Source organism: Panthera pardus, unplaced genomic scaffold, assembly GCF_024362965.1.
Source record: "Panthera pardus isolate Hobbes unplaced genomic scaffold, ASM2436296v1 HiC_scaffold_15, whole genome shotgun sequence".
NCBI lineage: Eukaryota > Metazoa > Chordata > Mammalia > Carnivora > Felidae > Panthera > Panthera pardus.
This window is the reverse complement of record NW_026526710.1, coordinates 16045386-16073157: the sequence shown is the minus strand read 5'-3', so window position 1 is coordinate 16073157 and position 27772 is coordinate 16045386. Positions and strand designations below refer to the sequence as shown.

Below are 27772 nucleotides of genomic sequence, written 5' to 3'. Positions count from 1 at the left end.
AAAATCCAGGTAATACTTGTCTTGCACAGTGCTCAACTTGCAATAGGGCAAAGCCTGTGTTTGACATGCAACAGGTACTCAGATAATGCCAGGCCCTCCTCATGGGTTGTTTACTCCTTCCTAAACTGTGGCTGAAAGCTTCTCCAGCACTGCATGCGGCTAACCTTTGATCTTTGTTTCACCACCACCACTATCCCCCCCCCCACCCACCCTTTACAGGGAGGAAGGAAGAATCAGGCAGGTAGGTCTGGAAGAGGACCCCAGCCCTGAGGGCTTGACGTCAGGGAAGGACCCAAGCATCTCTTCCTTACTGCAAACACCTGGTGAGCACGCATGACAGATTAAGTAGGTGGGAGCACACTCACCTGTGTGGTTCCTCCCAGCCTGCAGGAAGGAGCGAGGGGTGAGGGGCGGGACTAGGTCGAAGCAAGCCATTCATTGGAGCAGACAGCCACATTCTCAGGCAGGCCCTGAGAATCCCAGCTAGCCTAGGTGTGCCCCACCCCAACGGGCTGTTCCAAGGGGCACCCCAGGTTTGAAGTAGAATCAAGTTAGCCTTGATTGGGCTCTGTTTGCTCCTCCTCCCGTGTGACCTTCACAAGTCTCTTCCCTCTCTATGTTTTGGTCTTCCCATGTGGAAAGTGGAACCACCTCTCAAGATGTGGGGATCAAAGAAGATGACACTTTTTAAGAGTCTGGGAGTCTCTCTAGATGGGGGTGAGGTGGGATGGGTGGTCCCAGAGGATCTGGACAGCAGGGCTGTGGGGCTCTGCTGGGACAGTACACTGAAACCACTCCCCCACAACCCCACCTCACAATGGGTAAAAGCAGATGCTGGACTTAAAAGGTGTTGGTATGAATCACACAGTTCCACTACCTATCAGCTGTCGTCCTCAACTGTAAAATGGGGCATTAACAGTTGGGCTCAAAACAGTCGTTATAGGGATTATATGCCTGGTACATGGCAAGTGCAAAATAAATGTGTTGGTATTGTTTTTATTTGACAGACAGGACTCCAGACCCCACCTCCCGGGTTCCTTAAACAGGCAGGGTCCAATGACCCTGGATCTGTGGATCTGTGGGAGGGTCCTGGGCCTCCAGCACGACATGAAGTGGCTTTCCCCAGTGGGTCTAAACTCTTGGGTCCTCTGGCTGATTCCAGGTGTTGTCTTGGGCATGTTGTCTCTGTCTGGGCCTCAATTTCCCCCATTTGTTGAATGAGACCATGGACTCTGTATTCCCCATTTAGGACTAGCGCAACCAGAAGCGCACCCTCAGGGGGCTGGGGAGGGAAAAGCATGACAGATGAATGAAACGTCCGTTCAAAGGTGTATCGACTGGGGAAAAGTTACTGTGATTGATCCTGCTCCACCTGAGATGTTCTTTGTGATGCACCAACATAGGGTCGAGGTGCTGCCGGTCACAGTCCCTGCTCTGAGGTGGCCGGGACCAGGTGTCCCAAAAGCAGCCTGGGCGGCAGCCAAGCCCAAATGCTAACGCGAGAAGGGGGCGGAGTCGGGGGAAGAGACAGGGTCTCACGAACAAAGAGGATGGCGGAGAGGGGCAGTTCTGAAGATTCCGCGAATCTTCAGACGGACGATCCCGAGCCACTTACCCCGGCTTTCGGCGCCCTCCCCGACTTTAGTGCAAAGCTGCGTCCTCCTGCCGACTACCGCCCAACCAGCCAAGGCCCCGGCGGCAGTGGCCCCAAGACTACAAGCCCCTACAGTCCTGCCCTCGAGGGGCGGGGCCTGCTACAGGGGCGTGGTCGTCAAATTGAATTTCCCCAATGGGGCACGAGGATGGGCGGGACCCTCCCAAGGATTGGCTGCCGTGGCGGCTCAGGGCAGGGCTGGCAGGGCCGCTGGCGCGGCTGGACGGGCGGCGCTTGCAGAATCTCGGGGACGGTTGCTGAGGGGGACTGGGATCCCGGTCGCGGCGCCTTCCGCCTGACCGTTCCTAGTCTATCTGTCGGATCCCGAGTGACCTAACCTGAGCCCGCGCTGGACGGGTGGGCCGGACTGAGAGGTGGGTGTGCAGGCCTCTGGGCGGCACCAGGACCCTCGACGGGTCCTGGGGGTGGAACCCGGATATCTGAACTAGGGTTCTGGGACTCCCAGACGTGGAAGCTCCCACCCATCCACGGGGGCTCTAAGCCATGAGATAAGGTTCTAGACTGCGGGAAAGGATATCACGGACCTCCAGGAGGCTCCACAACCCCCAGGGACCCTAGACTATGGGGGCACACGCCTTGGGGAAGGTCCCACATTACTCTGAGGCTTCTCTTAATCCCCGGAGACCCCAGACTATTTGTATGACAGGGAGCCCTGTCCCGCAGCAGCGGCAGTCCCTAAGGACTTCCTGGGCGTCCTAGATTATGCATTAGCGACCCCTGCCCTTCAGTAGACATGGGGGAATTCAGTGTCCATGGAACCTAAGTCTGGTGATTGCTGAGTGACACCCTTGGGATTACCCCAAAGTAGGTAGATAAGAGGCAAGGACCCCCCCTCCCCCAGATGAAAGATGGGTGGTTGACACCCACCCACGCCTAAGGGGATGGGACAAGCAAGCAGCGGCTTGAACTGGCAGGGTCTGAAGAACCCCAACTGTATGAATTAGGAGCCCCCCTCAGACCCCTTTACCGGATGGGGTGACTCGACAAGTGACTGTTCTGGGGAGGGGGAAGGCATGACTGAGAGATGAATCATTGAGGGGGGGTGGCAATCCTGGGGCCATTTCAGTCACCATACATTAACTAAGCACCTATGGTGTGTCAGGCTGTGGGCCCTCAAATTCCATAGACATGAGGGCTGCAGGAAGAAGGAAGGAGCTGCACTAGGAGGTTGGGCCAGGATTTAGGGGGCCATTTTGATGCAATGATGGAGCAAAAAAAGCCCCTAGGGGCACTTTGGAAGGGGGCTTCAGAAGCCAGAAGTGGCCAAGATTTTGATTAAATCCGTTCCTGCTCTTTGGGTCTTTGGAATCCTATTTTCCCCTTGTGACAAATCCCCGCCCTCTCCAATCCTCAGTTTGCCTATCCAGAGGCTGGACGTGTCAGGTTCTGTAGGCCATTCTAGCTGGGGAATTCGATTCTAAGTGTGTAAATTGGCAGGAGGAGCCGGTTGCATGGACACCTGGCTTCATGAGGTCTGGGCAACTGGCATCAGGGGGAGGGCAGGAAGGGGAGGAGAAAAGAGGAGTGTGTATAGAGGGCTGCCCTCAAGAATTGGAAGACAGGAGGTTACCTCCGATGGATTAAATCACCTGGGGTAAGGAGGGCAAGTGGCAGCAAGGATTTGGATATGGGCTCAGCCCACAGAGACTGAGCTTTTGGTCCGAGTGGGGGCTGGGCAGGCCCTGGGGATGGGTGGGTGGGGCAGGAAATGAGTCTGGCAGGCACCCCCTAGTGGTGAGCATGGCTGTGGTGGACCTTCTCAATCCTATAAGCTCTCTGATGCTTAAGACAGGGTGAGGGCCCAGTTTAGGCCACACAGCAGGCTGGCATTGAGTTCGCTGTGTTGGAACCAGGGACTCCCACACTTGGTTTAAGTTTTTCAACATACCACCCTAGGGCAGAGAGCAACCCCCAGCCAGCAGCCACAGGTAGCAAGAATGGGATACCAACAGATTATCATGGGTTAGAGAAACTGAGGCACAGGGCCCAAGTGTCTGTGGTTTCTAGAGGTCCCAGCAGGCCTGATTCATGTCTGTCCCCTGCAGATTCCTTGAGCTGGTGTCAGGTGCCACAGGCACCAGGGATCTCACCAGGAGGGGACGGACAGAGCTAGGAGCCATCGTGATGGCAGATGAGGCCTTAGCTGGGCTGGACGAAGGAGCCCTGCGGAAGCTGGTAAGTGGCCCGATCATCCCTGCTGTGATAACAGGCAAGCCAGGTCAGAGGCAGGGCCTGTCCAGGCTACCTCTCAGCTGACAAGAGGAGGGGAGGGAGGAGGGGGTAGGATGAGGGCTCAGGGGAACAGGGCTAAACCTGTTATGCATGGCTGATGCAGAGGACCCAGTAGCATGTGCCTGTCTGTGCCAGGTGCTGAGGCCTGGTCCCTCCCAGTCCCCCCACTGCTACCACCTGTTTAAACAGTAACTGCTGAGGACTCGCCCATGTGTAACCACAGGTGTGGGGAGGCTAGATTTGCTCTCCCAAGCAACAGTCTGGGCAGTGTCCACCCCTGGAGGCTGGCCCAATGATAATAGTAGCAGCAATGATTAAAAATGCCATGGCACAGTAGGGGTCAGGCTGGGTGCTAGACCATCTCACAGAATGCTCACAGCAGCTCCAAAAGCCAAGAGGGCACTGTGGCTCAGAGAGGTGAAATAACCTCCCTTAGGGCACCCTGCTAGGAAGATAGAGTGCCAGGATCCAAACAAACCCCAAAGAGGGCCATGGGGGACCATATCTTAGGTAAGTCAAGGTCAGAAGAGCCCATAAAAAGAGACAGGCTTTGGGGGCCCTTATAAGCTCTGTCACTTCTAGTCTGTCATTTTTTTCTGAGCCTCAGTTTCTTTACCTGTAAAATGGGAGCTGGAGATGTGTGCAAACATATATGTAGGTCCTAGAGTTGGCATGGGGATGGAATGAGGCATGGGCCCAGATCTTAGGGTGGAAGAAGGATGGGCCCACTCTTTCCTCACTTTCTTGAGGCCCTATCTAACCATAGCCTCCCCCCTCCCCCATTGCCATGCACAGAAAGGCTTTAGGGCAACCAAAGAGGGCAGACATGTACCCACTATCAAAGGCAGGAAGCTGCAGCACTGGAGGGGCCAGAGCTCTGCGCCCACCCTCCCAGCTCCGCCCTTGACCCTTGTGAGGGTGGACAGTGGAGGGGGAGTGGGATTAAAGATTTACCTTTCCTGGGGCGCCTGGGTGGCTCAGTCGGTTAAGCGTCCGACTTCAGCTCAGGTCACGATCTCACTGTCCGTGGGTTCGAGCCCCGCATCAGGCTCTGTGCTGACTGCTCAGAGCCTGGAGCCTGTTTCAGATTCTGTGTCTCCCTCTCTCTCTGACCCTCCCCCGTTCATGCTCTGTCCCTCTCTGTCTCAAAAATAAATAAATGTTAAAAAAAAAAAAATTAAAAACAAAAAAAGATTTACCTTTCCTAAGAGAAGGCAAGTGGCCTACCCACCCCCATACCATTCTTCCGGACGCAGGGGTCACTCGGCAGTGTCCAGTGCTGCCATAACCTACCCAAGGCAGTCAGACCAGCACCTTAGACTCTCTGGGTGTCTGCCATCGGGTTCCCACCACGTCAGCTCGACCTCCCCCCTCAGGTCAGGAAGTCAGATGGGGGTAGTAGACGCAGAGCGTTCCAGAAAGAAAGCCAGGTCCCCGCGCATCTCCATCTCTAGGGGTCCACTCTGAGGCTCAGGGTTCTCCAGTCGCCACTCCCTAACCCCATGCAGAGTTTGGGTGCTGGGTTTTCAGAGAAGCCAGAGCGGTAGCTGTAATCGGCCCAGCCCCGCCCCCTCCCTGGGAAAGGACTAAACCACTCGCTGCCCCTCGTCTGGGGGCGGCAAAACCGCCCAAAGTCTTTCGCATCCCCAGACCGGTTGCTCCCGCCATTACTTCGCCCGGGCATTGCCGAGGGTCCCGCCCAGAGCTCCGGCCTGGCTCCCGCCGGCCTCGTGGCAAGAACGGCCGCGTCCCAAGCCGGGCCCCTCCCCGCGGGGTCGGGCCTTATAAGGGAAAGCTGGCCGGCGCCCCAGCTTCGGGCCGATTGGGGACCCGGGCAGCCGCTTCCGGCCTACGCTCCCGCACATTCCTGTGGACGAGGCGGGGGTGCCTGCGCGGGATGGGGGCACTTGGGGACAGGCACGCCGCGTGCCCCTCCGCCACATACCGGACGCCCTCCTCCTCAGTCCCGGGTTCAAGTTCAGGCTCCGACGCTCCCTAGCTGGGTGACCTAGGGAAGCTGCTTAAGTTCTGTGAACTTCGATTTCTTCTCCGCAACGAGAGACATTAAAGCAGGCGGTGGCGGGGGGCTTCCTGTCTGGCTCCCGACTGGGCGCCTAGTGCTGGGCTCCCCGGGAGAGGCGTGGGCCGTGCCCTGCCTGGGAGGGCGGGCGGTTCCGGAGCCTTCGGACCTTCAGCGCCCCCTGGCGAGGCCTCGCTCCACTGCCGGCCCGTCCCCCATGGGACTGAGCGAATGCCTGGAAAGTCTCCTGTATTGTGCTAATGGGGAGACTGAGGCCCAGGGAGAGCCAGAGCGGGTCAGACCCCACCCCCTACTCCCAAACGGCGAGGGCCTTTGCGAGGGCAGAAAGGCCCGGAGACCCGCCCCCCCGCCCCCCCCAGGAGGAGGAAGTGCCCTCTTTCCTCCCGGGAGAATTTCACTGGGCAGTTTCAGAAACCGCCCTATCCCCTTCCCCTTCCCTCTGGTGGACAATGGCGCTTTGTACTTCCTTCCCTCCCTCCCACAGCCCCCTCCACACACAACGGTGGGGCCTGAGAGGGTAGGGAATATAGGACGCACAGCAGGGTTACTGTGGGCAGGCCTTTGCTTTCAGGCCCAAAGGGGAAAGGTCATGCTGGGGAATGATCAGTGGAATGAGGTTGTCCTTCCCCCAGCCCCATCCCACTCACTTGGGGAGAGTATCAGACAGGGACCAGGGACTTCTACTTTCCAGATGGGGATAGTGAGGCTCCTAGGGATTACAGAGTTAGCCAAGTTTCCACATCAGGCTGTTTTCAGAAATAAGAACCCAGTCTCTGGAACCCAGGGCATTGGGAAGGGGTACCCAGGAGACAAAGGGCTAGTCATTTTATCTCTTAGCCTCTTTATCCTCTGTCTGTCTCGGTCTCTACCCTCTGGTCTATCTCTAGTCTAGACTCGAGAGGGTTCCTAACATAGTATGCCAAGGTCCTTGAGGTACCCACCATGGCAGACACACCCCAGCAACAGAGCTATCTTCAGCCCAAGGCAGACTCTGGAGTCTGAGAAACCTGGGTTCAAATCCTGGCTCAGGTCATTTGGCCTTTAGCAAATGACTTCTCCCCACTGAGCCACAGTTTCTTCATCTGTCAAATGGGAGTAATAAGGTACCTAGGGTTTCTGTGAGATTAGGACAAACTGGGGACTCAGCGCAGGACCTGTTAGATAGGTTCTCAATGTTACTGATATCTCGTATCTTGTACTCTTTTGCCCTTGCCTCTCTCTCCTTCTGAGTGGCTGGAACCAAGGAGGGGGTGATGTTTACTGCATGTACAGCTATGAAGGGGGGACCCCAAGTCACTGCCCCCATCCCCATCCACTGCCCTGAGGTGGGAGTCATTGTTCCATTTGGCAAATGAGAAAAACAAGACACAGAGAGGTTAAGGACATGCTCCTGACCACCCAGCCAGGACTGGACTGAAGCTGGAGCAAGCTGGGGGTTCTGGCCTGAGCCTCAGGGACCCTCCCATAGCTCTTCAGCAATGTGGAGCCTGAAGGAACCATGGAGGGATCTGTCCCCCGGGGCTCTCCCTACTCTTTTCAGACTGGGACAAGTGATGGCAGAGTTGGGCCAGCCCATGCACCCTGTTGTAACTTGGACCCCCACCCGGGAACAGGAAGGAATGATGGGGGAGGAGCTATAAAGAAAGGAAGTAGAGGGTTCCTGGACCCTCCCCCTGAATGATCTGGGGAGTGGGGACAGAGGAAATCACTTTGCCTATACTTGCTCCTATTTGGCTCAGGCCCATACTGGGGATTTATCTCAGCCATTATCTTCCTGGGGTCCCTGTGCCAGTCCTCTCTCTCTTGAGATTGGGCTGGGGAGGTGGGTGGTAGCAGTGTAGGGGAGGCAACAGAATTGACTGACTCTGCCCAGAAAAGGTGCCCTTTCCTGAGAGTGGTTAAACCAACCATCTCCAATTTCTCAGGAATTAAGGGGCTAAGAAGCTGGTGGGAGCACCTGTCCCTCATTGATGCCCTCTCTAGGGCCCTGGGTAGACTCTAATGCAGCTCTATTATCTGAGGGACTGACCTTCCTACTCTGGGCCTTGGCCCCTTTGACGGTGGATAGCGCTGGGCCAGTACAGGCAGGAAAAAATAGCCCCCAGCCAAGCAATAAACTAGGACTCCTGAGCACCTGCCCCTGCCTCAGTTTTCCCATCAGTCCAGTGTGGATGAGGCTGCCACCCCCAGCAAGACTGTAGTGCTTTGGGACTAGAACATGGGAGTCTTCCTTGCTCACAGGGTGGACTCCATCTGCCCTAATCACCCTTCCTTCCCCAGGGACACTGTTGGGGCCCTGTAGGGTAGCCTCCTTCTTCCTGCAATACTCCCTGGCCCTTGGGAATTTGATGAAGGACTTTGAGTGACAGGAGTTGAATCTCAAGAAGGAGCGCCTGGCTTGGCACCTGGCACAGATGGGCAGTTGCTTGCTGCCCACTCTGTGAACCATAGTGCACAGTAGGCTGTCCAAGAGCTCTGGTTCCATAAGCCAGGTCTCCCTGAGACCCTGCGTGGGTGGGAGGGCAGGCTCGTGACAGACATGTGGCAGAGAGAGTGGAGACAGACCACTCATTGTGGCCCAGGCCAAGCTGTGGGCAGCTGGTGCCCGCCCTCTGCCCCTGGCAGCCAAAATGATTTGCCCCTCACCCCCACCTGCCCCACAGTTGGAGGTCACAGCGGATCTGGCAGAGCGGCGGCGCATCCGCTCAGCCATCCGGGAGTTGCAGCGGCAGGAGCTGCAGCGTGAGGAGGAGGCCCTGGCATCCAAGCGCTTCCGTGCTGAGCGGCAGGACAACAAGGAGAACTGGCTGCAGTGAGTGGCCAGGGAGGGATGGTCATGCAGGTGGGAGGAGTATGTGCCAGGGCTCGGCTTGTGTTGTGCAGGCAGGCATGAGCACAGGTGTGTCCGCTGCCCATGTGGGTGTGCAAATGGCAGTATAGGCAGGCATATGGAATATACAAGGATGTTTATGGGCATGGACCACTCACCAGTCATGGAGTCCTGGACACACCCACGTAGATAACACGTCTGAGCCTGTGGTATTAGTGCTCACGTACATGGGCATGCATGTGCCAGCATGTAGCCAGAGGGTGTGCTTAGCTACCTGTTCCTCTGTGTACCCTGTCCTGCCCCTACCCTCAGCCCACATCCTCCATGACTTGGCTATGGCAGTAGGAGTTATAGTCATGATGTCCCTGCAGCTCTCAGCAGCAGGAGGCGGAGCAGCAAGCTGCTCTGGCGCGGCTGGCAGGGCAGCTGGAGTCCATGAATGACGTGGAAGAGCTGACTGCACTGGTGAGGCCCAGGGCAGGGGATGTGGCAGGGCAGGGGAAGACCTGGACTCCACAGTCCAGCACCTGCGGCCTGTTTCTCACCCATAGCTGCGAGGTGCTGGTGAGTATGAGGAACGCAAGCTGATCCGAGCTGCCATCCGCCGCATAAGGGCCCAGGAGATTGAGGGTATGTGCCCTGCCCTGGCCCTGCCCTGTGTACTACTGCATGCCACCCACAGCACCTGCTGGCCACTCACCTGACATGTTTTCCTTCCCTTCCAGCTGCCACGTTGGCTGGGAGGTTGTGCAGCGGGCGTCCCAACAGTGGCTCAAGAGAAGAGAGCAAGGGGCGGGCAGCACACAGGCTGGAACGGTGTGAGGTAAGGAATGTGAGCAAGGTGGGCGGGTAGCCCAGTGTCCTGTGCCCACAGATGCCAGCAGCACAGAGCACCTACTTGTCTTTGCTAGACTGGTACCTCATGGGGTGGGGAGGTGTTTGGGGGACACTATCTCACACCTCTGCCTAGTCTCTTGGATAACCTCTGGCCACATGTCCCCCAATCCAGACTTTGTATCTTCCCCTCAAAGCCAGACTGTCTGCACAGCTCCTGAGTGTGTCTCCCTTACCAACTTGCTGGCCTGCCTGCTTCCATAACTGCATTTCACCCCACCATGGCCATCCAGCTTCCACTCAGTAGCCAGTGCAATCTCCCTGAAACGCAGATCTGAACCTGACCTCCCTAGCTTAAACCTAGCCTGAGGCTGTCCTTCTCCCTCCAGACAGCCCACATCCTTAGCTTGACTCTACATATCACACCCCAGCTGACTCTGTGGAGCACTGTTCTCCAGGGAGTATGGGTGAGAGGTCGGGCCATGGAGGTTCCTTCAGTGGCCAGCAGAGGCCGCTGGTCCCAGTCCTTGAAGGACTCCCCCTCCCTGCCACCCCACCCCAAGCTGCCCTCCCCCCACACACTCTGATTAACCAGGCCAGGATCAGGGGTCAGAGGCCTCTGCTCCAGGGATCTGTTAAGGTTGGGAGTCCCCAGGAGGTCTCCTGTCATCCCCAACCCCTGGCATAGTATCTAGTCCTCTTTGAACCACACTTGACCAGGCAGTGCCAGGAGGTTAGGAAGTGAGTATCAGAGACCTCCCATGGTGTGCCAGTGCCCCTGCATGTGCAGGTGTGCCCACAGGAAGCTATGCCTAACCCCTCTGCTTTGCATGCCCTGCCCTGGGCACCTGCCAGCCTGGGGAGCCTTGACTGCATCCTGTGGGTCTCCCACAGGTGCCGGAGCGAGAGAAACAGAAGCAGCAGGCAGAGGTCCCAGAGCCAACCCCAACCCCCCAGGGCACCAGCCGAGATGTGACCACAGTGACACTCCTGGTGCAGGCCCCACCTGGGGGCACACCCAGCTTACCTGCCTCACCCGTCAGTTCACCTACCACTGCTTCTCCTGAGCCTCCACTAGAGCCTTCTGAGGCCCGGTGTCCTGCTGCTGAGGCTGTGGGCAGCCCCGAGTCACCCTCCAGCCCACCCAGGGCCACCAGCCCTGAGCCCCAGGAGCTGCCAGCCACCCCCAGCACTGAGAGGCAGGTGGTCAACAAGGTGAGTCTGGATGAGGGACAGGGATGCCAAGCAGGTGAGCTCCTCAGTTTGGGAGTCAGGCCCTGCCCATGCTATGTCTCCCCTGCAGCTCCTGCCTGGCCCCACAGAGCCCCCAGCTGTCCAAGGCCCCACCAAAGGTCCCTCCGACACAAAGAGAGCAGGTGAGGGTCCCCATAGGGGTAGCTACAGGCCTCCCCTTCCCTGTCTGGAAAATGGGCTCTAATGCCTAGACAGCTTCAGCTTCCTCAAGAGGAGGCAGTCCCTAACACTCCTCCCACTGCCCTGAAGTGTCCCCACCCCCAGCCTGGCCCTCCCCAACCCCCATCCCATGGCCAGAGGCCTCCCTGCAGCCTTGAAAGGCAACGGGCCTCAGGCACATTCTTTTCCCCAATAAGGGAGTGCGCCCATCTCCCAGCTGAGGCTATGGGCAGTGCTGGACAGGAGGGGGGGGCGGGGGGTGTCCTGTATCCCCATCAGCAGGAAGGATCTGGGCACCCTTCCTCCAGCCCAAGCCTAGCCCCAGCCCCCAGGAGTGTCCAAGTCATCCTAGGGTCAGTGCAGGAGGAGAAGGAGGAGCCTATAAGAGAGATACAGCTGAGTGGGGAGGCCAGGAGCTATGGGAGGTGCAACATGGGACGGGGAGGCTGGAATACAGGAAGGGGTTGGGAAGCTGAGGAGGTGTGAAGGAGAGACTTATGAGAGGCGGAACTTCCATATCCACTCTCCTCTGTCTTTCCCCACCTGGCCATTTCTCCAAACTGCCAGACCTGGCTGGACCCCGTCCCTGCCAACGCTCCCTGTCCATGCTCAGTCCCTGCCAGCCAGCCCAGAACCGAGGTACTACCTGTTCCCACTATTGCAGACTTGGGGCAGTCCCTGTCCCACCCAGTCACTGATAACCCTCCTGTCCCTTCTAGAGCCCACCACTCTTGCCAGTGGACCTTCCTCATTCCAGCGGGCTGGCTCCGTGCGGGATCGTGTGCGCAAGTTCACATCTGATTCTCCTATGGCTGCTGGGCTTCAGGAGGGTCCACCCCAGTTGGTCCTGGGTCCCTCAACCCCCACAAGACTCCTGGGCCCCTCCCACATCAGCACTACTCCTGCCTCCTCTTCCAACAGCTCCTCCTCACGGGGCCCCAGCGACACCTCCTCCCGACCCAGCAAGGAGCCACGTGGAGCAGCCAGGCCCCTGGCCCAGCTTCAGAGCTGCCCCCGGGAGGAGGGCCCCGGGAGGCGGGGCTTGGCTGCCAGGCCCCTTGAAAACGGAGCAGGGGGGCCCGTGGCCCGCTCAGAGGAGCCCAGTGCCCTGCTTCCTGTGCCTGTCGGCACTGCCGAGCCAGGGGCCAGTATGAAGACCACATTCACCATCGAGATCAAGGATGGCCGTAGCCAGGCATCCACAGGCCGAGTGCTGCTGCCCACAGGCAACCAGAGGGCAGGTAGGCCTCCCCCCTGTCTCCCCACTGCTGGGGATGAGCATTTGCAGCCAGCTCTGCATATAGAACGAGTGCTGTGGTCAGGCTTCAGGGTGTCTCCAAAGGATGTGCTGTGAGCAAGGGGCACCATTAACCTTGGCTGGCATTACCCTCACCCCAGCTGATCTAACAGTAGCCCTTCTCCTCCTCCAGAACTGACACTGGGACTACGGGCGCCTCCCACCCTCCTTAGCACCAGCAGTGGGGGCAAGAGCACCATCACCCATATCAGCAGCCCTGGGACCCTGGCTCGCCTGGGTAGCGTCACTCACGTCACCAGCTTCAGCCATGCCTCCCCTGATAGCCGGGGAGGCTGTGGCATTAAGGTGAGCCCCTTCTTACCCCACCAGCGTCACCATCCATCAATCTTATATAAACTGCTTCAGGATGTAGGGCTAGCAGGATTCCTCTGCTCCATTCCTCCCCCACTGAACACATGGGGAAACTGAGGCCCAGAGAGAGAAGGTGGCTACCTACAGTCCAGAACCAGTTGGTGGCAGAGCTAAAGGCAGACCCTAGTGTATCAAGCCACTAGCTGTGTCAGAAGCTTACTCTGTACTGGCCTCAAGCTTCTCACATGCTGATCTCTGGTCTTTAGTCCAAAATGGGTTGGTTGATTCCTAATGAACAGATGGGAAAATTCAAGCTCAGAGAGGATGGTGAGGACTTGCCCCCTCTTCCTATGGCCCCAGTGCCCCTGCTCCTACTCCATACTGGAGCTCAGCCCCAAGAAGCAAAGCTGCTGATCTGCTCATCCAAGATCAGCCTAGCTGGTTAGGAGATTGGAGATTAGTGATTACCATCTGCGTCAACATCTCTGGGGGAGGGGGGGTTGAACAGAAACATTGATGGGGGGACAGGCAGGGGGTGCCAGTCAGGTGAGGCAGCAGCCTAACAGGTGCCACGGGAACTGAATACGCCGCATCCCTCCATTATTCATTCCTGAGCCTGGGATCAGCTGGCTGGAAGCTCAGCTGGGGAAGGGATCCCCAGTGGGCCACCTGACTGCCCAGGTAATGTCCTCTGTGCTGCACCAGGGAATGAATGGGACTTTGGTTGAGGTGAGATGGCTAGAGCCAGCTTTGGGCCTTCTCAGGGGTAACAGGGAGAGGGTGGGGGGAAGAAAGCACCCTTACCCCCACAGAGCAGGATTTAACTGCTCTCTGCCAAGAGAGTGAGGGGATGGTAGCTGAGGCCCTTGGAGTGGGTGGGAGGTGAAACAGTGAGCCCTGCATGTGATACCACTAACGCATCTCAATTTCCCCATCTAGAATCAAGGGAAAGCAGAAAAGTGCCTAAAATGTGCTCAAAGTCTGTGGTTGTATTCAAGCACCACAGACAGGCCAGAGGATATTTATCTCAGGGACGAGATGCTTGTTATAGCAGATTGCTCAAAGTCCCGCCTCTCTGTACCTCCATTTCCTCCATTTGTCCAAGGATTTCTAAAACAGCATGGCATGAAGGCAAAGGAGTGCAGGCTCTTGGAGTCTGGCAGACTGGATCCTCACAGCTAATGCAAATGGTGGCCCAGGCAGGCCCATTTATTGCTTCCTGCCTCAGTTTCCCCATCTGTGGGGCATGGGGCCCTGGCCTAGGTAATTCTTCAGAACCTGTGCAGCTTTGCCGTGTTGCCAGTCTGTGATCTCTGCACGGCCAGCACCAGGCCTGGCCGTCTGCCTGCTTGGACAGGCCACCCCTCCCCCACAACCCCCTCCACAAGGAGCCCAGAATAGGTTTCTATTTGGGCCACAGCCCCAGCTGGCGGGTGGCAGGCTGGGAGGCTGGGAGGCCAGCAGGGGCGGAGCAGGCCCACTGCCCTTGCCTTTGCCCTCAGGCCAGCTGCAAAGACTCTGACACTGCCAGCCAGAGGCAACTGTCCCTACCACTGTCCCCATCGTCATCCCACCACAGAGCCCCTGCCATCACCATGCCGGGGGTACCAGGGCCCGGGTCTGAGCTGGCTGCAGCCCTTGAGGAACGATTACACTTGGCGTTGGAAGAGCTGCGGGCAGTGGCTGAGGCAGGGCGGGCGGCAGTGACCCAGGCAGCTGAGGCAGCTGCCTCGGCCGTGGAGCCAGTGGCCCGGGCAGCTGAAGAGCTGCGGGTGGAGACAGCAGCACTGAGCCGGCGGCTGGATGCACTGGGCAGGCAGGTGGAGGTGCTGAGCCTGCGCCTGGGGGTCCCACTTGTGCCTGACCTTGAGCCTGAGCTGGAGCCCAGTGAGCTGCTCCTGGCTGCTGCCGACCCCGAGGCCCTCTTCCAGGCGGCTGAGGATGCCGGGACCCCTGTGGCCCACCCGCCTGCCTTCAGCACCCGCCGCCGCTCCTCTGCTGGCCCTGCCCGCAGCAGCAGTCTCGTAAGTCCCTATGGGCTGGGGGGACGGGTGGTTTTGAGCAGGTTCTGCCCCTGCTGACTGACCTTTGGTGTGCCACTACCTTCTCTGAGCCTCAGTTTACATATCTGCAGAGGGGACTGGAGTGCTAGTGCTCTAACACTCAGGCAAGAGAGTGCCAGGCTCCTGGCCCTGAGGCATGCATGGCGGCTGCCCTAGCAGCCCCTGGCCAGGGCCCAGTCCCCACCCCCATCCCTACTATGTCCCAGTCAGGCTGAGTCTCCCTAGAGCAGCTGCCACCTCAGCTCTCCTTACCCTTACAGCAGACTGAGAGGCCCTGCCAGGAGGAGAGGGGCTGTGATAGTTGGTCTGGGGGCTTGTCTGCAAGTGCTTAGAAGATGTCCTGGGAGGGGTAGGGTGCTAGGTTGGGACCACAGGCCCTTTAGAGGGTAGTTCCCAGTATGGAGCAGGGAGCAGGAGCAAGCTTCGGAGAGGACTTGGCTCTGTGCAGTCCCAGTCAGACACCTGGTCAGGAGCCCAAGGGCCCTGGTCCAGCCCCTTTGGGGTGTGTGTGTGTGTGTGTGTGTGTGTGTGTGGCATGTGCTGCCTGGGCACTGGCCCAGGAGGGCTCAGGCCTTGGGAACTTCCAGGACAGAGCACAGCCTGCTTGGGAGGAGGCTGGGAATGAAGCAGCAGAAAGAACTCAGGTTTAGGAGATAAGCTCAGCTCAGACCCCAGGCTACATCACACTTCTAGGACTGTGGGCAAGTCATGCAGCTACCCTGAGCCTCAGTTTTCCCTTGTGTTAAATAGGGACAGTAAAATCCCTAGTGTTTATACAATGCTTACTACCAAATGAAAATCACCGTTATTGACACTGTTAATTATATTAACGCAATTCCACGTACACGGGAAGCCCTACAACAAGGCTGTCAGTGCCTCTTCTCTGAGTCTGACACCAGACGACCATCTTTGCACAGGCAGTCTGACTGGTTAGTAGTTATTTCCAAGGCTGTGCCAGCAGACCCAGGGCCTGGTCCCCTAACCATTGGCATGGGCATGGTTGGTTTTGTCCACACCCCTCCTTAAAGTCCATGCCCACTCCCCACCCTGCAGATGGAGCCAGAGCCAGCAGAGCCCCCATCTGCAGAAGTGGAAGTGGCTAACGGTGCTGAGCAGACCCGGGTAGACAAAGCACCAGAGACGCGGAGTCCCTTGAACACTGAGGAGCTGATGGCCATCGAGGATGAAAGCATCCTGGACAAGATGGTATGGCCAGATCTGGTGGACTAGGGGTTGGCAGGGGGCAGGGACCAGCAGGCACCAGGTGGGTAATGACAGGGGTTCTATCTGCAGCTGGATCAGACTACAGACTTTGAGGAGCGGAAGCTCATCCGGGCTGCGCTACGTGAGCTCCGACAAAAGAAGAGAGGTAGAGAGCCTGTTGCCCCACCCTAGATCCAGTTGCTCCATTCCCCAGCTGCTCCTTTTACTCTGGGGTCCATTCATGGACATGCTAGTTCAGTACCTGCCCTACCCAGCTTCTTCTCGAGACCCAAATATTCCCTTGCCTCCTTCTCCCTGGATCCAGCTTCTCCCTTCCCTAGCTACATCTCTCCCCCTGACCACCCCAGTTATACTGTCCCCAACCAGCCTCTCTTCTCCTTCCCAGACCCAGGTACTCCCTCTCCTAGCTACTCCTTCTTGGATCCCATTGCTTCTCCACATACTGCCAACTACTCCTTCCCTGAATCCAGATACTCCTCCCAGCAGCTGCTTTTCTCTCCTTGAGTTCCACTGATGACCACTGTAGCTCTGCCCCTACCCAGCTTCCCCTTCTCTGAGCCCAGCTACTTCCTCCCTGGACCCAGCTATTCATTTGCTTGGATTCTAGGTTTGTTTCCTTCTCTAGATACTCTCTGAATCTAACTGCTTCCTCCAGGCCCCATTGATGGCCACCTGGCTCCTATGCACACCTACCTACTTCTTTAGGCCCAGTCACCCCTTTTGCCAGCTTCTCTCTCAATTACTCCTTCCTTGGATCTAGATATTTCTTCTTCGAGCTGCTCTTCTCCCACCTAAGACTCATTTAAAGACCCACTCAGCTACTAGCCTCACTCAGCTTCTCCCTCCCTGAATTCCGCTACTTCCTCGCTGGATCTGCGTATTCACTCTGAAAGCTACTCATTCCCATAGAAATTCCCTTCTTGGATCCAAATACTCCCCCTTTGAGTTCAGCTCTTCCATATTCCTTTGTTTCTGCCTGAGTCCATTGCCACACACCACCTCTCCCCCACCCCCTGCCAAGTTATAGCTATCCCCTTACCCTCAGCTACTCCTAGAGAGGGCCCTTGTCCCCTGTGTCTTCAGTATTTCTAACAAGTTGCTCCCCCCACCCCATCTTGTGTGCCCGTACATATGTGCTCTGTGGGTGATGGGTGGCCCTTCTGGGCATGCATGGGGCATCCCCCACCCAGACCAGCGGGACAAGGAACGGGAACGGCGGCTACAAGAGGCACGGGCCCGGCCAGGGGAGGGCCGTGGCAACACAGCTACTGAGACCACCACGAGGCACAGCCAGCGGGCAGCCGATGGCTCAGCTGTCAGCACTGTCACCAAGACTGAGCGGCTCGTCCACTCCAGTAAGAGGCCAAGCAAGGCTCAGGGCTCCAGGTGGGAATATATCCACCCCACTGGCCCCATGGCTCATATTCTTCCTCTCATCCCCTGCCCCTCCAGATGATGGCACACGGACGGCCCGCACCACCACGGTGGAGTCGAGTTTTGTGAGGCGCTCGGAGAGTAAGGCCGCCTGGTGTCGCCCTGTGCCTGACTGCCTGCCCACCTCCTCAGACTCATCCTCAAGCTCTCTCTCCGTACCTTCATCTGTGTGTCTCTCTGTCCAGCAGTCACTTTCTCTTCTCTGCCTGAGGCTACCACCATCCCCCCCACAATAGCCCCCTGCCCCATCTCCTGATGTCCAGGCCCAAGCCCTCACCTTGCTCCTCTTCCCCTTTACTGCAGATGGTGGTGGCCGTACTATGGTGCAAACCAAGACTTTCTCCTCTTCATCATCCAAGAAGATGGGCAGGTGAGCATAGGTACCCATCCCTAGACCACAGAGGAGTCAGTGCCACATGGGACCTCACTATATACCCATTCTGCAGAGGGGTAGACCAAGGTGCTTTAAGGTGATAAGCATACAGCCAGGGAGAGTCAGAGTAGGAGTCAGACCACTCCTGCTCCCCTTATGATCTCACCTATTCCTCAGCCACACCACTGAGGAGGCCAGAGATTTGCTCAGGGTCTCACAGCTCTCAGTGGCAGTGATAGCATTGAGCCCTTAGAGAGGCCTGCCTGCCAATGAGCTGCCTGGTGGCACTGCCACTTCTCAGTGTCTGCAGACCACATCCCATGTCACAGAGCACCTTTGCACTTTAGCCCCATGAGGGAGGAGTACACCTCTATCATACAGAGTGTATCAAGGCTGTTAGGAGCAGAATTCATACTGGAAACCACAGGCCTCCAAGAACTCTGACTCAGAAAGACCAGTGTTCGTGCACTGCCCCCCATGCCCTCTGAAACCTGAGGCCAGGGGCCTGTTTCCTCATCTTTAGTGGAAATGATAAGGGTCCCTCCCTCCTTGTGAAATTTAAAATGGCACATAGGAAAGGCTCAATAGACATAAGATGATGATGATGATTATTATTATTATTATCATTATTATTATTATTATTATGCTGGTAGGTATTATTAGTTGCTAGTGCCCAGAATCTGAACTCATCTGTAACTGGATCATGCAGTGAGCCTTCTCAGAGAACTGCCTCCAGGGCCAAGTCTGTTGAAGGAAAAGAGTGGCTCCCACCTTCTTCACCTTTGAGCCTCAGTCTACCCTGTAAAATAGACGTGATAAGGACGACTCCCTTGCAGGCCGGCTTGTGGGTTGTGGATATACCACAGAGTGTAGAGTCTGGAGCACGACAAGTCCCTTCCCTTGGCAATTGGGGGTTGAGGCTCAGGAGGGGCCTAACAGTCGCCTCCCTATCCCCCCCAGTATCTTCGACCGCGAGGATGAGGCCAGCCCACGGCCCGGCAGCCTGGCCGCACTCGAGAAACGCCAAGCAGAGAAAAAGAAAGAGCTGATGAAGGCGCAGAGCCTGCCCAAGACCTCGGCCTCCCAGGCGCGCAAGGCCATGATTGAGAAGCTGGAGAAGGAAGGCGCCTCTGGGTGAGCGACAGTGGGCGGGGCTGGGCGGGGCCTAATTAGTGCATGGGGTGGGGCCAGAAACGGGAAAGCGCTGTGGGAGCAGAGCTGGGAGGGGCCTGAAGGACAGGGAAGGCGGGGCCTGGAACCCACTGGGTTGGCCACCAGCACGCCTTGTGACCTGCCTGACGTGCCCCTGCAGCAGCCCTGGTGGACCCCGCGCAGCCGTGCAGCGTTCCACCAGCTTTGGGGTCCCCAATGCCAACAGCATCAAGCAGATGTTGCTGGACTGGTGCCGAGCAAAGACACGTGGTTATGAGGTGAGCTCTACAAGGCCAGGCAGCCCGGCTTCTTTCTCCTACCCCCAACCCCCACCCTGAAGCTCCGCACCTCCCTCTTGGCAGAACTCCTCACCCCCTGTGCTTTTCATAGTCCCCATACCTGGCAGGGACGATGGAAGCCCTCTTTTGGGATGAGGAAACAGGCTCAAAGGAATACACACAACATACCCTAGATCCAAGAATAAGTGATTAAGTGGGAGGGCCTAATGAGGGCCCAGTTCAGAGCCAGACCTCACCCTCCGAGTCCCCCCTCATTCCTCTTGGGGGTAGGGGTGGAGGTGAGGGGGCTTGGTAAATTTCTGTAAGTAAGGAAAGGAGTGAAGGAGACATAACCATGGTCTTAGCTGGGTGGTGCTGGGCCTCCTGGTTGCTCTGTGACTGTAAGTAGTAGACAAGGGAGTTGACAAACTTAATTAAAGGATGCTCGTGTTCCCACTGCCCATCCCCTGTGCAGCCTTGGGCAAGCTATAGGGCCTCTCTGACCCCAGTTGCCCTATGCCTGGAATGCCAAATGCTGGGGGCAGAGAACTCATAGGGAAGCTGACCAGTCCTCCCACCACCCATACATAGCACGTGGACATCCAGAACTTCTCCTCAAGTTGGAGTGACGGGATGGCCTTCTGTGCCCTGGTGCACAACTTCTTCCCTGAGGCATTCGACTATGGGCAGCTCAGCCCACAGAACCGGCGTCAGAACTTTGAGGTGGCCTTCTCATCTGCTGAGTAAGTGTGGGCCCCAGTCCTGCTGGTGTCAGCTGGGCATCTGGGACTGGGCATCTGGGCCAGGCCCAGCTGCCCCAAGGCCCCTTGGAGCTGGCCAGCTGCACTGTCAGACAGCGGCTGAGACCCCTTCCCCAGAAAGCCCCTGTCCTCTCCACCCTGCCCACCTGCTGCTGAGTGTGCCAGGTGCCCGCCGGAACGAAGGAGCCGCCGGCCCGCCTACCAGCCCCAGCCAAGGCCCACCAGGTGGCCCTGTCCATATCCCCTCCATCCTCCCTCTGCCCCTTACTCCCTCTCTCTCTCCCTTTCTCTGTCCTGCTCTCCTCCCACTATCACCAGAGCTTCCTGCTCCCACGGGATCCCGGCTGGAGATTCCAAAAGGAGGCTCCTGGCCTGGGCACCGTGCCCATCCAGCCTATATAGGTGTTGCCAGAGGCTTATATAGGACATTAGCAAGCCCTCCACTTTGGAATCGTTGCCCCGTCTGCTCACCTCACCCTCAGCACCCTCCATCTGTCTTTCCTTCTCTCCTTTTCTCTTTCCAGTTCCCCCAGATTTCTTCCTCTTCCTCCTCCCCCACCTCCTTTCACGCCTCCCTCACCTCCCCTCCCTGGGGCACAGCCCTCCTCTCCAACCTCAGTGCCAACGCCATTGCCCCCCACCCCATTCCCGCTTTCCCCAAGAGTTCTCTGCACCTGTGACTGGTCTGGCCCCCCACCCCTGTCTGCATTGCACACCATTAGTGATGGGTAGTGAGCGGCACGTCCACAATGGGAAAGAGGCATGCGGGGGGTGCCGGCAGACTGCAGCACTGAGAACGTAACTGAACTCTTGTCTCTGTGTGTATGTGTATGTGTGTGTCTCTGTGTTCTCCCCTTTCTCTTCTCTGCCTCTTCCCCCTCTTCTCTCCTGGGCCCTGCCTCCCTGCCCCTTCCCGGCCCCCTATCCTCCCCAGGACCCATGCGGACTGCCCGCAGCTCCTGGACACAGAGGACATGGTGCGGCTTCGAGAGCCTGACTGGAAGTGCGTGTACACGTACATCCAGGAGTTCTACCGCTGTCTGGTCCAGAAGGGGCTGGTAAAAACCAAAAAGTCCTAACCCCTGCTCAGGGGCCCCACGGTGAGAAATGCCTCCTCGCCTACCTGCACTGTATGCTGGAATCTGCTCAGAGGGGCCCAGAGAGAGACCGGGAGGTGGGTGGGAGAAGCAAGGGGACCCCGAGAAGAGCCAGAAGGAGCCAGACATGGCCCTATCTTCTGGTAGTTCAGGGCCTAGCAGGCAAGACCATTCTTTTAATGGGGCAGTGATGACCCACATGAGCAGGACTGAGATGGAGGAAGCCCAGGAAGGAACCCCAGAGGAGGTACCTGACCCAGCCTACAGGTCCAGGACAGCTATCTGAAAAAAGTGCAAACCAAGCTAGGATCTGAGTAACAAGTTCAGGCTAGAGGAGGGAGAGGGAGTCCCAGGCAGCGGGGTGAGTCTATGTACAGGGCTGGGGGCGAGAGAGATGGAGAGCATAGCATACATACTCAGGAAGGGAAGGATGTTTAGTCTGGGTATGAAGGGGAGAAGAGAAGGAAGTTTAGTCTGCATATGAAGGGCAGAAGGGAAGGAAGTTTAGTCTGGGCTTGAAGAGGAGAAGGGGCCACAGGTGTTTGAACTTCCTCCTAAAGACAGGAGTCATAAAAGATTTCCAAACAGAGAAGGGGTCTGGTTAGCATTCTAGAACAATATCTGGATGAGGGATGGGGGTGGTGAAGGAATGTGCTAGATAGCTGGAGCAACTTAGAAGTAGGAGAGGCTGACTGATGGATTCAGATTGGGGGTAGGGGGAGAAGGAGGCTCAAGAAAGCCTACTAGGCCTCAGGTTTGGGCACTGGGGAATTGGTGGTGCCACACTCATTGGAGAGCTCAAGAGCAGGGCCAGTATAACAGGAAGATGTTTCTGGTTAGGGTTCTGGGTCTTCAAATCAGCTATGACATTTTCTCTCTAGTTACCTTACCTCATGGCTACAGTAGGAATTCAGGTCCTGAGCTAACTGTCCATTCCAGAGAAGTTGCTCAGAGAAGGGAGAGAGGTGGCTCAGAGTCTTGGAGGTTTTAGGTCAAGAGACAGCTGGAAACTAGAACTCCATATTCCCCACTTAGAGGCTCTTTTCTCTACCCCATCACTTTTCCCACCCATTGTGCAGAGAGAAGAAAAGTCAAAGGCCCAGAGGGAGGGGATTCCCCAAATGAGTCAGGGACAGAGCTAGGGATGCACTCAGATGCCCCTCAGGGCCTGGAGCCATGTGGGGGGCAGCCCACATGTGTACACATCCACCCATAGATAAGCCATGCAGGTGAGAGGAGGATGGGTTTGGTTTTGTCTCCAGGTCATATATGGACTTACAAGCTGCTGCCCAGCAGGCTGGCCTGGAGGGAAAGGGGCCCAGCCCAGCCCTGATCCAGTTGGAAAGTGTGACTCAGCCGTGCTGTTGCTCGAATTGCCCTCTGTTTGGCCTGTCACTGGGGCAGCTGAAGCCCTGAGCTGTGAGCCCCAGTGTAAACAATGGCTTTATAAGGTCTCCAGGGAAGACACCAGAGGCGGGAGGGAGCTCCACGCTGGGGAGCCCAGGATCCCTGAAGAGATAGCCACAGTTTGAAGAAACTGCACAGAGAGGCTGCCTTCTTCACCATAGTATAGCTGGGAAAATAAGTCCAGTCTGGGGCAGAGACGCCAAGGGCACATAGCACGTCGGCAACAGAGTCAGAAACCCCCTCACTCATCTAAGTTCTCCCAAGGTCTCAAATGAGGCAGAGAACTTGTTGCTATAAAGATGGGAAAGTTGAGTCACAGAACAGGGCAGGGCTTTATCTAGCACACACAGGTGATCAAGGGTACAGTGTGGACTGAAACAGAGGTCTTCTGCCTCCCAAGCTTCTTTATGAAGGAGTCCAGGTGAGCTAGGAGTAGGCTCCAGTCCTACCATGGTCCCAGGTTTGACCTTGAAGGCACAAGATGGAAGGTAGTCCTGGGCCCATTGGTGTGTTACCGATAGGAGCCATTCTTCCCTGTATGCTTTCCCTGCCAAAGGAAACTCAGTTAACGTGGACTTATGGGAGGGGGCAAGGCAGAAGAGGACTTGCTCTGGGAGAGGAGGGGAAATTGGAGCCAGGGAGCAAACTCTAGCTTTAGAGCTCTGGGGCTGTCAGTTGCTTAGTAGCTGCAGTCCATTCACCCCAGAGTGGGGAGATGACTCTTCAGTAGGGAAGAGGGGCTCCAGACAGGTGTCAACACCCAGGGCTAGGGCACTTAAGTCCCAGGAGGCCCAGCCTTGTACCTACCAAGCTATGGGAACTGAAACAAATGAATTCTGCTCTGTGACTCAGTCTCCCTCTGTAAAGTATGGCTGGAACTCTGGAGGATGACAGATGGATGGTCCCACTCTTGAGCATGTTGTAGGTGTCCTGTCTGTATTGCTTGGGACCCTCATCTGCTTCCCCTGCTCTACCCAAGGAGGGGGATAAGGGTTAAAGAACTACACACACACACACACACACACACACACACACACTGTCTTATATCTCCTGTAGCAGGATTGTCCCCTGGGGCAAGGACAGGGGTTCCCATGCCTCTCTACAGGAGGTACCAGGCCAGGCATCTGAGATGCCCAGAGGGTCACTGGGGCGGGTCCTGGCTGCAGAGAAAGATGTGCCATTGGTAAGGCCCCTCTGGATTCAATGGCCCAACCCAGAGGCTTTTGCCAGCTGGGGTGTGCCACTGAGGATATGCAGGAGGTGGCCCTCCAGAGAGAATATGGGTGAGGTCTGGAGTCAGGAACCTCCAGGGCTAGGGGTAGAGACCTGGACCCTGCCCGGAGTGGGATGGGGCATGGCTCTCCTCCCATCTCCACCCACACCTGCTAGGCCTAGCTCCCCATAGTGATGCTTCTAGGCTTGGGTCAGTGGGCCCTGGGGTTTCCTGTCTTCCCAGAAAGCTTTTATCCCTGCACTCAATCAAGAATCTGGAGTTTATGGAAGACCAACAGGCTGCAAGCAGTGAAAAGACCTCCGGATAGAGGGTAGCCACAGGAAACGGGGCCAGCGCTGACAAGTACCCCCGTGCCCCCTTCCTGCAGGATGCTGGTGGACTGCGTGCCCCTGGTGGAGGTGGAGGACATGATGATCATGGGCAAGAAGCCCGACCCCAAGTGCGTCTTCACCTATGTGCAGTCGCTCTACAACCACCTGAGGCGCCACGAGCTGCGCCTGCGCGGCAAGAATGTCTAGCCTCCCTGCCCGCACGGCCAGCCTACGGCAAGATGACCCCACCATCCAGGCACCATCCCCTCCCTCTGCGCCTGCCCACTGCTGCCCTGTCTGTCGCGACACCTTGCCCTGCATACACACGCTGCGTTTTGATAAATTATTGGTTTTCAACGACCCTGACTCCTCTCAGCCTGTCTTGGGGGTTGAATGGAGGGTAGCTTGGCAGGGTGTGCACACATCCCCACTCCAGCAGCCAAGTATTTGGGGATGCTGGCAGTCTTAGGGGGGCTCCTATTCCCCACCCTTCCGCAACAAAGGAGTCGAGTCTCAGTTAAGGCTGAAGAGGATTTAATTGAGCTGGGGAGGGAAGAAAGGGGGGTTAGCAAGAACCCCCAACTCCATCTCTGCCGGCTCTGGGACGGGGCGTCGGCCCTCAGCGAGGGAGGTGTTCCCGGGACACTGAGCGCTTCATTCTGTCCCCAGGGCTCAGGCGAGGGAGGGAGCGGGCCCGCAGACCCGGACTTAAAGGTCAGCGCGGGCCGGAGCGCCTTGGTCGGGCCTGGCAGGCGCCCGCAGGTACTCTGGGGGAACAGGTTCGTCAGGCGCCGCCTTGCGGTAGAAGCCGAGCTCCTGCACAAGCTCATTAATCTCCTCGCGGGTCATTTCGCTGAGTGGGATTCGCTTGAAGTAGAAGAGGGAGGTCAGTGCACCTCGCCCCGCCCTTAGCCCCGCCCCCCGTCTGGCTTCCAAGGCCTCACCTCCAGTTCTTCGTAGCGGTGGCCCAGCAGGACGAGCTCTGGGTCTGCCCCTGGGAGATGTTTCATTACCATGTTGTGACTGGAGTTGTTAAGGTGGGTTGTGGTGACCTGAGGCAGGTGGGGTCTCCCACCGACGAAGAGAAAGTGAATAGCGCTGCCTCTTTAGCCCAGGTAGGGTAGGGATCCACATTTACATGTGAGGAAATTAGAGTTCAAAGAAGCAAAGGGCCCTCTTTTTCTGTGTCAGTGGCAACCATCACTAGTCAATTTCTCTTGCCTACCACCTAGAAATTCTCTGGCCAGTCACTATCAATCAATTCCACTTGTCAGATGAAAACCATTTGTCATCCCTATCTGTAAAGTTAAGTGGAAGGAGATTCTCCCAGATCCTCCTCCCCATTCTCCCTCCCCCAGAATGGAAAAAAGGATACTATAAAGGGATATCCTGGGTGACAAAGGCCTTCACCTGGGGAAGAACCAGAGCATCAGACCCCAACCACCTTCAAACACCAACAGGAAACTGAAGCCTGCTAAGGTCACACGCCCTTGACTCCCATCCCAGGGAACTTCCCCCACCCAATCTTTGGGATGTTACCCTCCCCTCAAGTTCAGTGGTGACAGAGCTGGAGACCCCTTCCTTCAACCTTACCTCCTTCAGGCGATTCAGCTGTCATCCCCCACAGGTCTGGAGGGAGACAAAAAGGGATAGGTCAGAAGTCCTTCATGTCTGCCCCAACCACACCCTCCAGACCATTTTACCCTCGTCCCAGAGTTGGGTGGGGCTATGGATTACCCCTGGAACAGCAGCTCCCAAGGTATGGAGATGGAGGTTCCTTATGGGCAAAAGGGGGAACTCTGTAAAGATGGGAAAACTGAGGCTTCTGAACATTAGGAGAGAGAAGAGCAAGGCCAGAGACCCAAAGGGCACTTACCAGCCTTGGGGCTGTTGCCTGCACACCTTACTGACTGTTGACTCACTCCCAATCAATGCCCAAAAGAAATGATTACTTCTTTCAGGCAGTAGAGACCGAGGCCTGGTCTTTGGCCCCTAAAGCCTCAGGGTGAAGGCAGACCAGAAGTAAACAGCTCAGAATTGCCCTGGGAGATCCCATTAGAGATACCTGCCATCTGGTCCCTGTCTAACCCCATGAAGAACTGCCCCTCCATTTGGTTGCTTCCCCAACATGGGAGGGTGGGTGCTCTCCCCCAGCACTCCCAGAGGGAGAGTGCCACCTCCCAGCAGGAGTCCAGACCCCAGGAACACCCATTCTAGTCTTCCCTCCTCCTCCCCCTCCTTTTGTCAGACAGTAAACTAAGGCCCGTAGAGGATCTGTGATGATTCAAGTCACACACAAAACAGGGGCTCTGGCGGGTAATTTCCCCACAGAGGAGGATGAGGGACTACTGCTGAGTTAAGTGTTGGTAATGCAGTTGGCTTTTGCGTGGTGGGGCAAGCGCCCAGAGTCTTCCTTCCCTCAGGCAAGGGAGAGACAACCGGAACTGGGTGGGGGAGGAATTCCAGTAAAAACTGGAATAATGGGAGGATGTAAAGTTGGGCTCCAGAGGGCAAGTTTAGAAGAGTCACAGGCCCGGAGTAGAGTTAGGGGACAGGGCCAGTGTGTCTGGGGACCCGCTGTCCGGCCGGATGGGAAACTGGGGAGGAGTTCGTATTTCCAGGCCGCAAGATCGCATGTCTGGGGGCTGCCACGGTGGGTGCTGGGACATCCTGAGGCTGGGGAGAGGGGAGGGATGGTTCTGGCCCTGAGGGGAATTTGGGAGTCGGGAGGGTCGTCGGGTCAAAATGAGCGGTGATTCCAAGGCTAAAAGGCCACAGGGTTGTGGGTAGTGGTCCCTGAGCTAGGGACCAGCGCACTTACCTCTACCCGGGCTCGGGCCAGGCCGTGCAAGCGGTTCCAGTCGGGCCGGAAGGTGGTGACGGCAGCCGCAAGAGCCGCAAGAAGCAGCAGCAGGGGTGGTGGAGGAAGCGGGAGGTGCATCGGAACCGGGCCGAAGATGATCCGCAAGAAGGAGGCGAACCGCTGGGCCCCTGCGCCACGTCTGGGTCCACCGGCTGGCCCCGCCCCCACTAAAGGCCCCACCCAGCTAGGGACCACGCCCCTAGCTGTCTGTCTCCTCCCCAGGGGCCTCTAGCTCTCTCCCAGCGAGGTTCGGGGTCTTCTCTGGTCCGAAATCTCCTCTGGCCCTCAGGCCTCTAATTTTCCAGCCCCAAGAGTGTCCACGCTCCCTCTGCCTGCCGAGAGCGTAGAAGCTACGGCAGGATGAGGCCAGACAATGCTCCCTTACGCCGGCAGGGGGCGCGGGAGGGATGCAGACAAGGGAGTTTCTGGGCCAACCACTCGACTCGAAGATGGGGGAAACTGAGGCTTGAGGAATTCTTGTTGGTGTCTTTTATTGCTTTGGATGAAATTCTGATCTAGGTTTCAAGCCCCTGGAGTACACATGATGGCGAACTGTGCAATGTTACGTACTTTGTAGGGGCTGGGAGGATAAAAGTGTTAATACACATAAAGCTCTTTAGAACAGTACCGGGAACATAAAGCTCTTTAGAACAGTACCGGGAACATTGTTTGTTAGCTTTCATTATTTCATTTCTTACCTCATAAAGGTCCTGTGCACTCTGTTTTGCAAGTTGAGAGACAGGCTTAGAAAAGTAGAGCGATGAGGTTGTGGATCTGGGATTTGAACCTGAAACATCCCTGTGCTCATCTCATCAAACCAAAGATGACTGGATAAGGACACCACCTCCCCTCTTTAAGCCTGAGGCAGACACAGCAAATTAATCACCGTGCTCTTTCTTGTTAAATCTAGACGGAATCAGAATCCTTCTCAACATCAAGCC

At 56.9% G+C, this 27772-nt stretch overlaps 2 protein-coding genes and 1 long non-coding RNA gene across 11 annotated transcripts in view; 1 reads left to right on the top strand and 2 right to left on the bottom strand.

Annotated features, from left to right (window-relative positions):
• LOC109253607 (uncharacterized) overlaps nucleotides 1-5469 on the bottom strand; it is a 34161-nt gene extending 28692 nt beyond the window's left edge. For all 3 annotated transcript variants that reach the window (XR_008422169.1, XR_008422168.1, XR_008422167.1), the window contains exons 1-2: nucleotides 5107-5469; nucleotides 1616-4861 (exon numbers count right to left, since the gene is read on the bottom strand). This is a non-coding gene — a long non-coding RNA (uncharacterized LOC109253607). The remainder of the gene's footprint in view (nucleotides 1-1615; nucleotides 4862-5106) is intronic.
• On the top strand, nucleotides 3742-24328 carry SMTN (smoothelin). Of its 7 annotated transcripts, none has more exons than XM_019426720.2 (20): nucleotides 3742-3850; nucleotides 8612-8760; nucleotides 9150-9243; nucleotides 9330-9408; nucleotides 9504-9601; nucleotides 10507-10827; nucleotides 10916-10988; nucleotides 11593-11664; nucleotides 11745-12266; nucleotides 12456-12628; nucleotides 14566-14658; nucleotides 15751-15903; nucleotides 15991-16066; nucleotides 17112-17276; nucleotides 17374-17436; nucleotides 17659-17725; nucleotides 18689-18862; nucleotides 19041-19158; nucleotides 19750-19901; nucleotides 24025-24328. In XM_019426720.2, exons 1-20 carry the CDS (start codon nucleotides 3800-3802, stop codon nucleotides 24173-24175), a joined length of 2844 nt encoding a protein of 947 aa, XP_019282265.2. In that variant the 5' UTR covers nucleotides 3742-3799; the 3' UTR covers nucleotides 24176-24328. The 7 variants fall into 7 exon arrangements, with proteins under 7 accessions (XP_019282265.2, XP_019282262.2, XP_053758138.1 ...); XM_019426717.2 differs by lacking the exon at nucleotides 14566-14658 and adding an exon at nucleotides 20854-21019 and having other exon boundaries at nucleotides 24025-24140; XM_053902163.1 differs by lacking the exon at nucleotides 14566-14658.
• A 157-nt stretch (nucleotides 24329-24485) lies between these two features.
• SELENOM (selenoprotein M) lies at nucleotides 24486-27156 on the bottom strand. The gene is made up of 5 exons (XM_019426721.2): nucleotides 26790-27156; nucleotides 25562-25597; nucleotides 25344-25378; nucleotides 24913-24991; nucleotides 24486-24835 (listed from the first exon to the last, which is right to left on the bottom strand). The coding sequence occupies exons 1-5, from the start codon at nucleotides 26907-26909 to the stop codon at nucleotides 24677-24679; spliced, it is 429 nt and encodes a 142-aa protein (XP_019282266.1). The 5' UTR covers nucleotides 26910-27156; the 3' UTR covers nucleotides 24486-24676.
• Nucleotides 27157-27772: the final 616 nt, after the last annotated feature.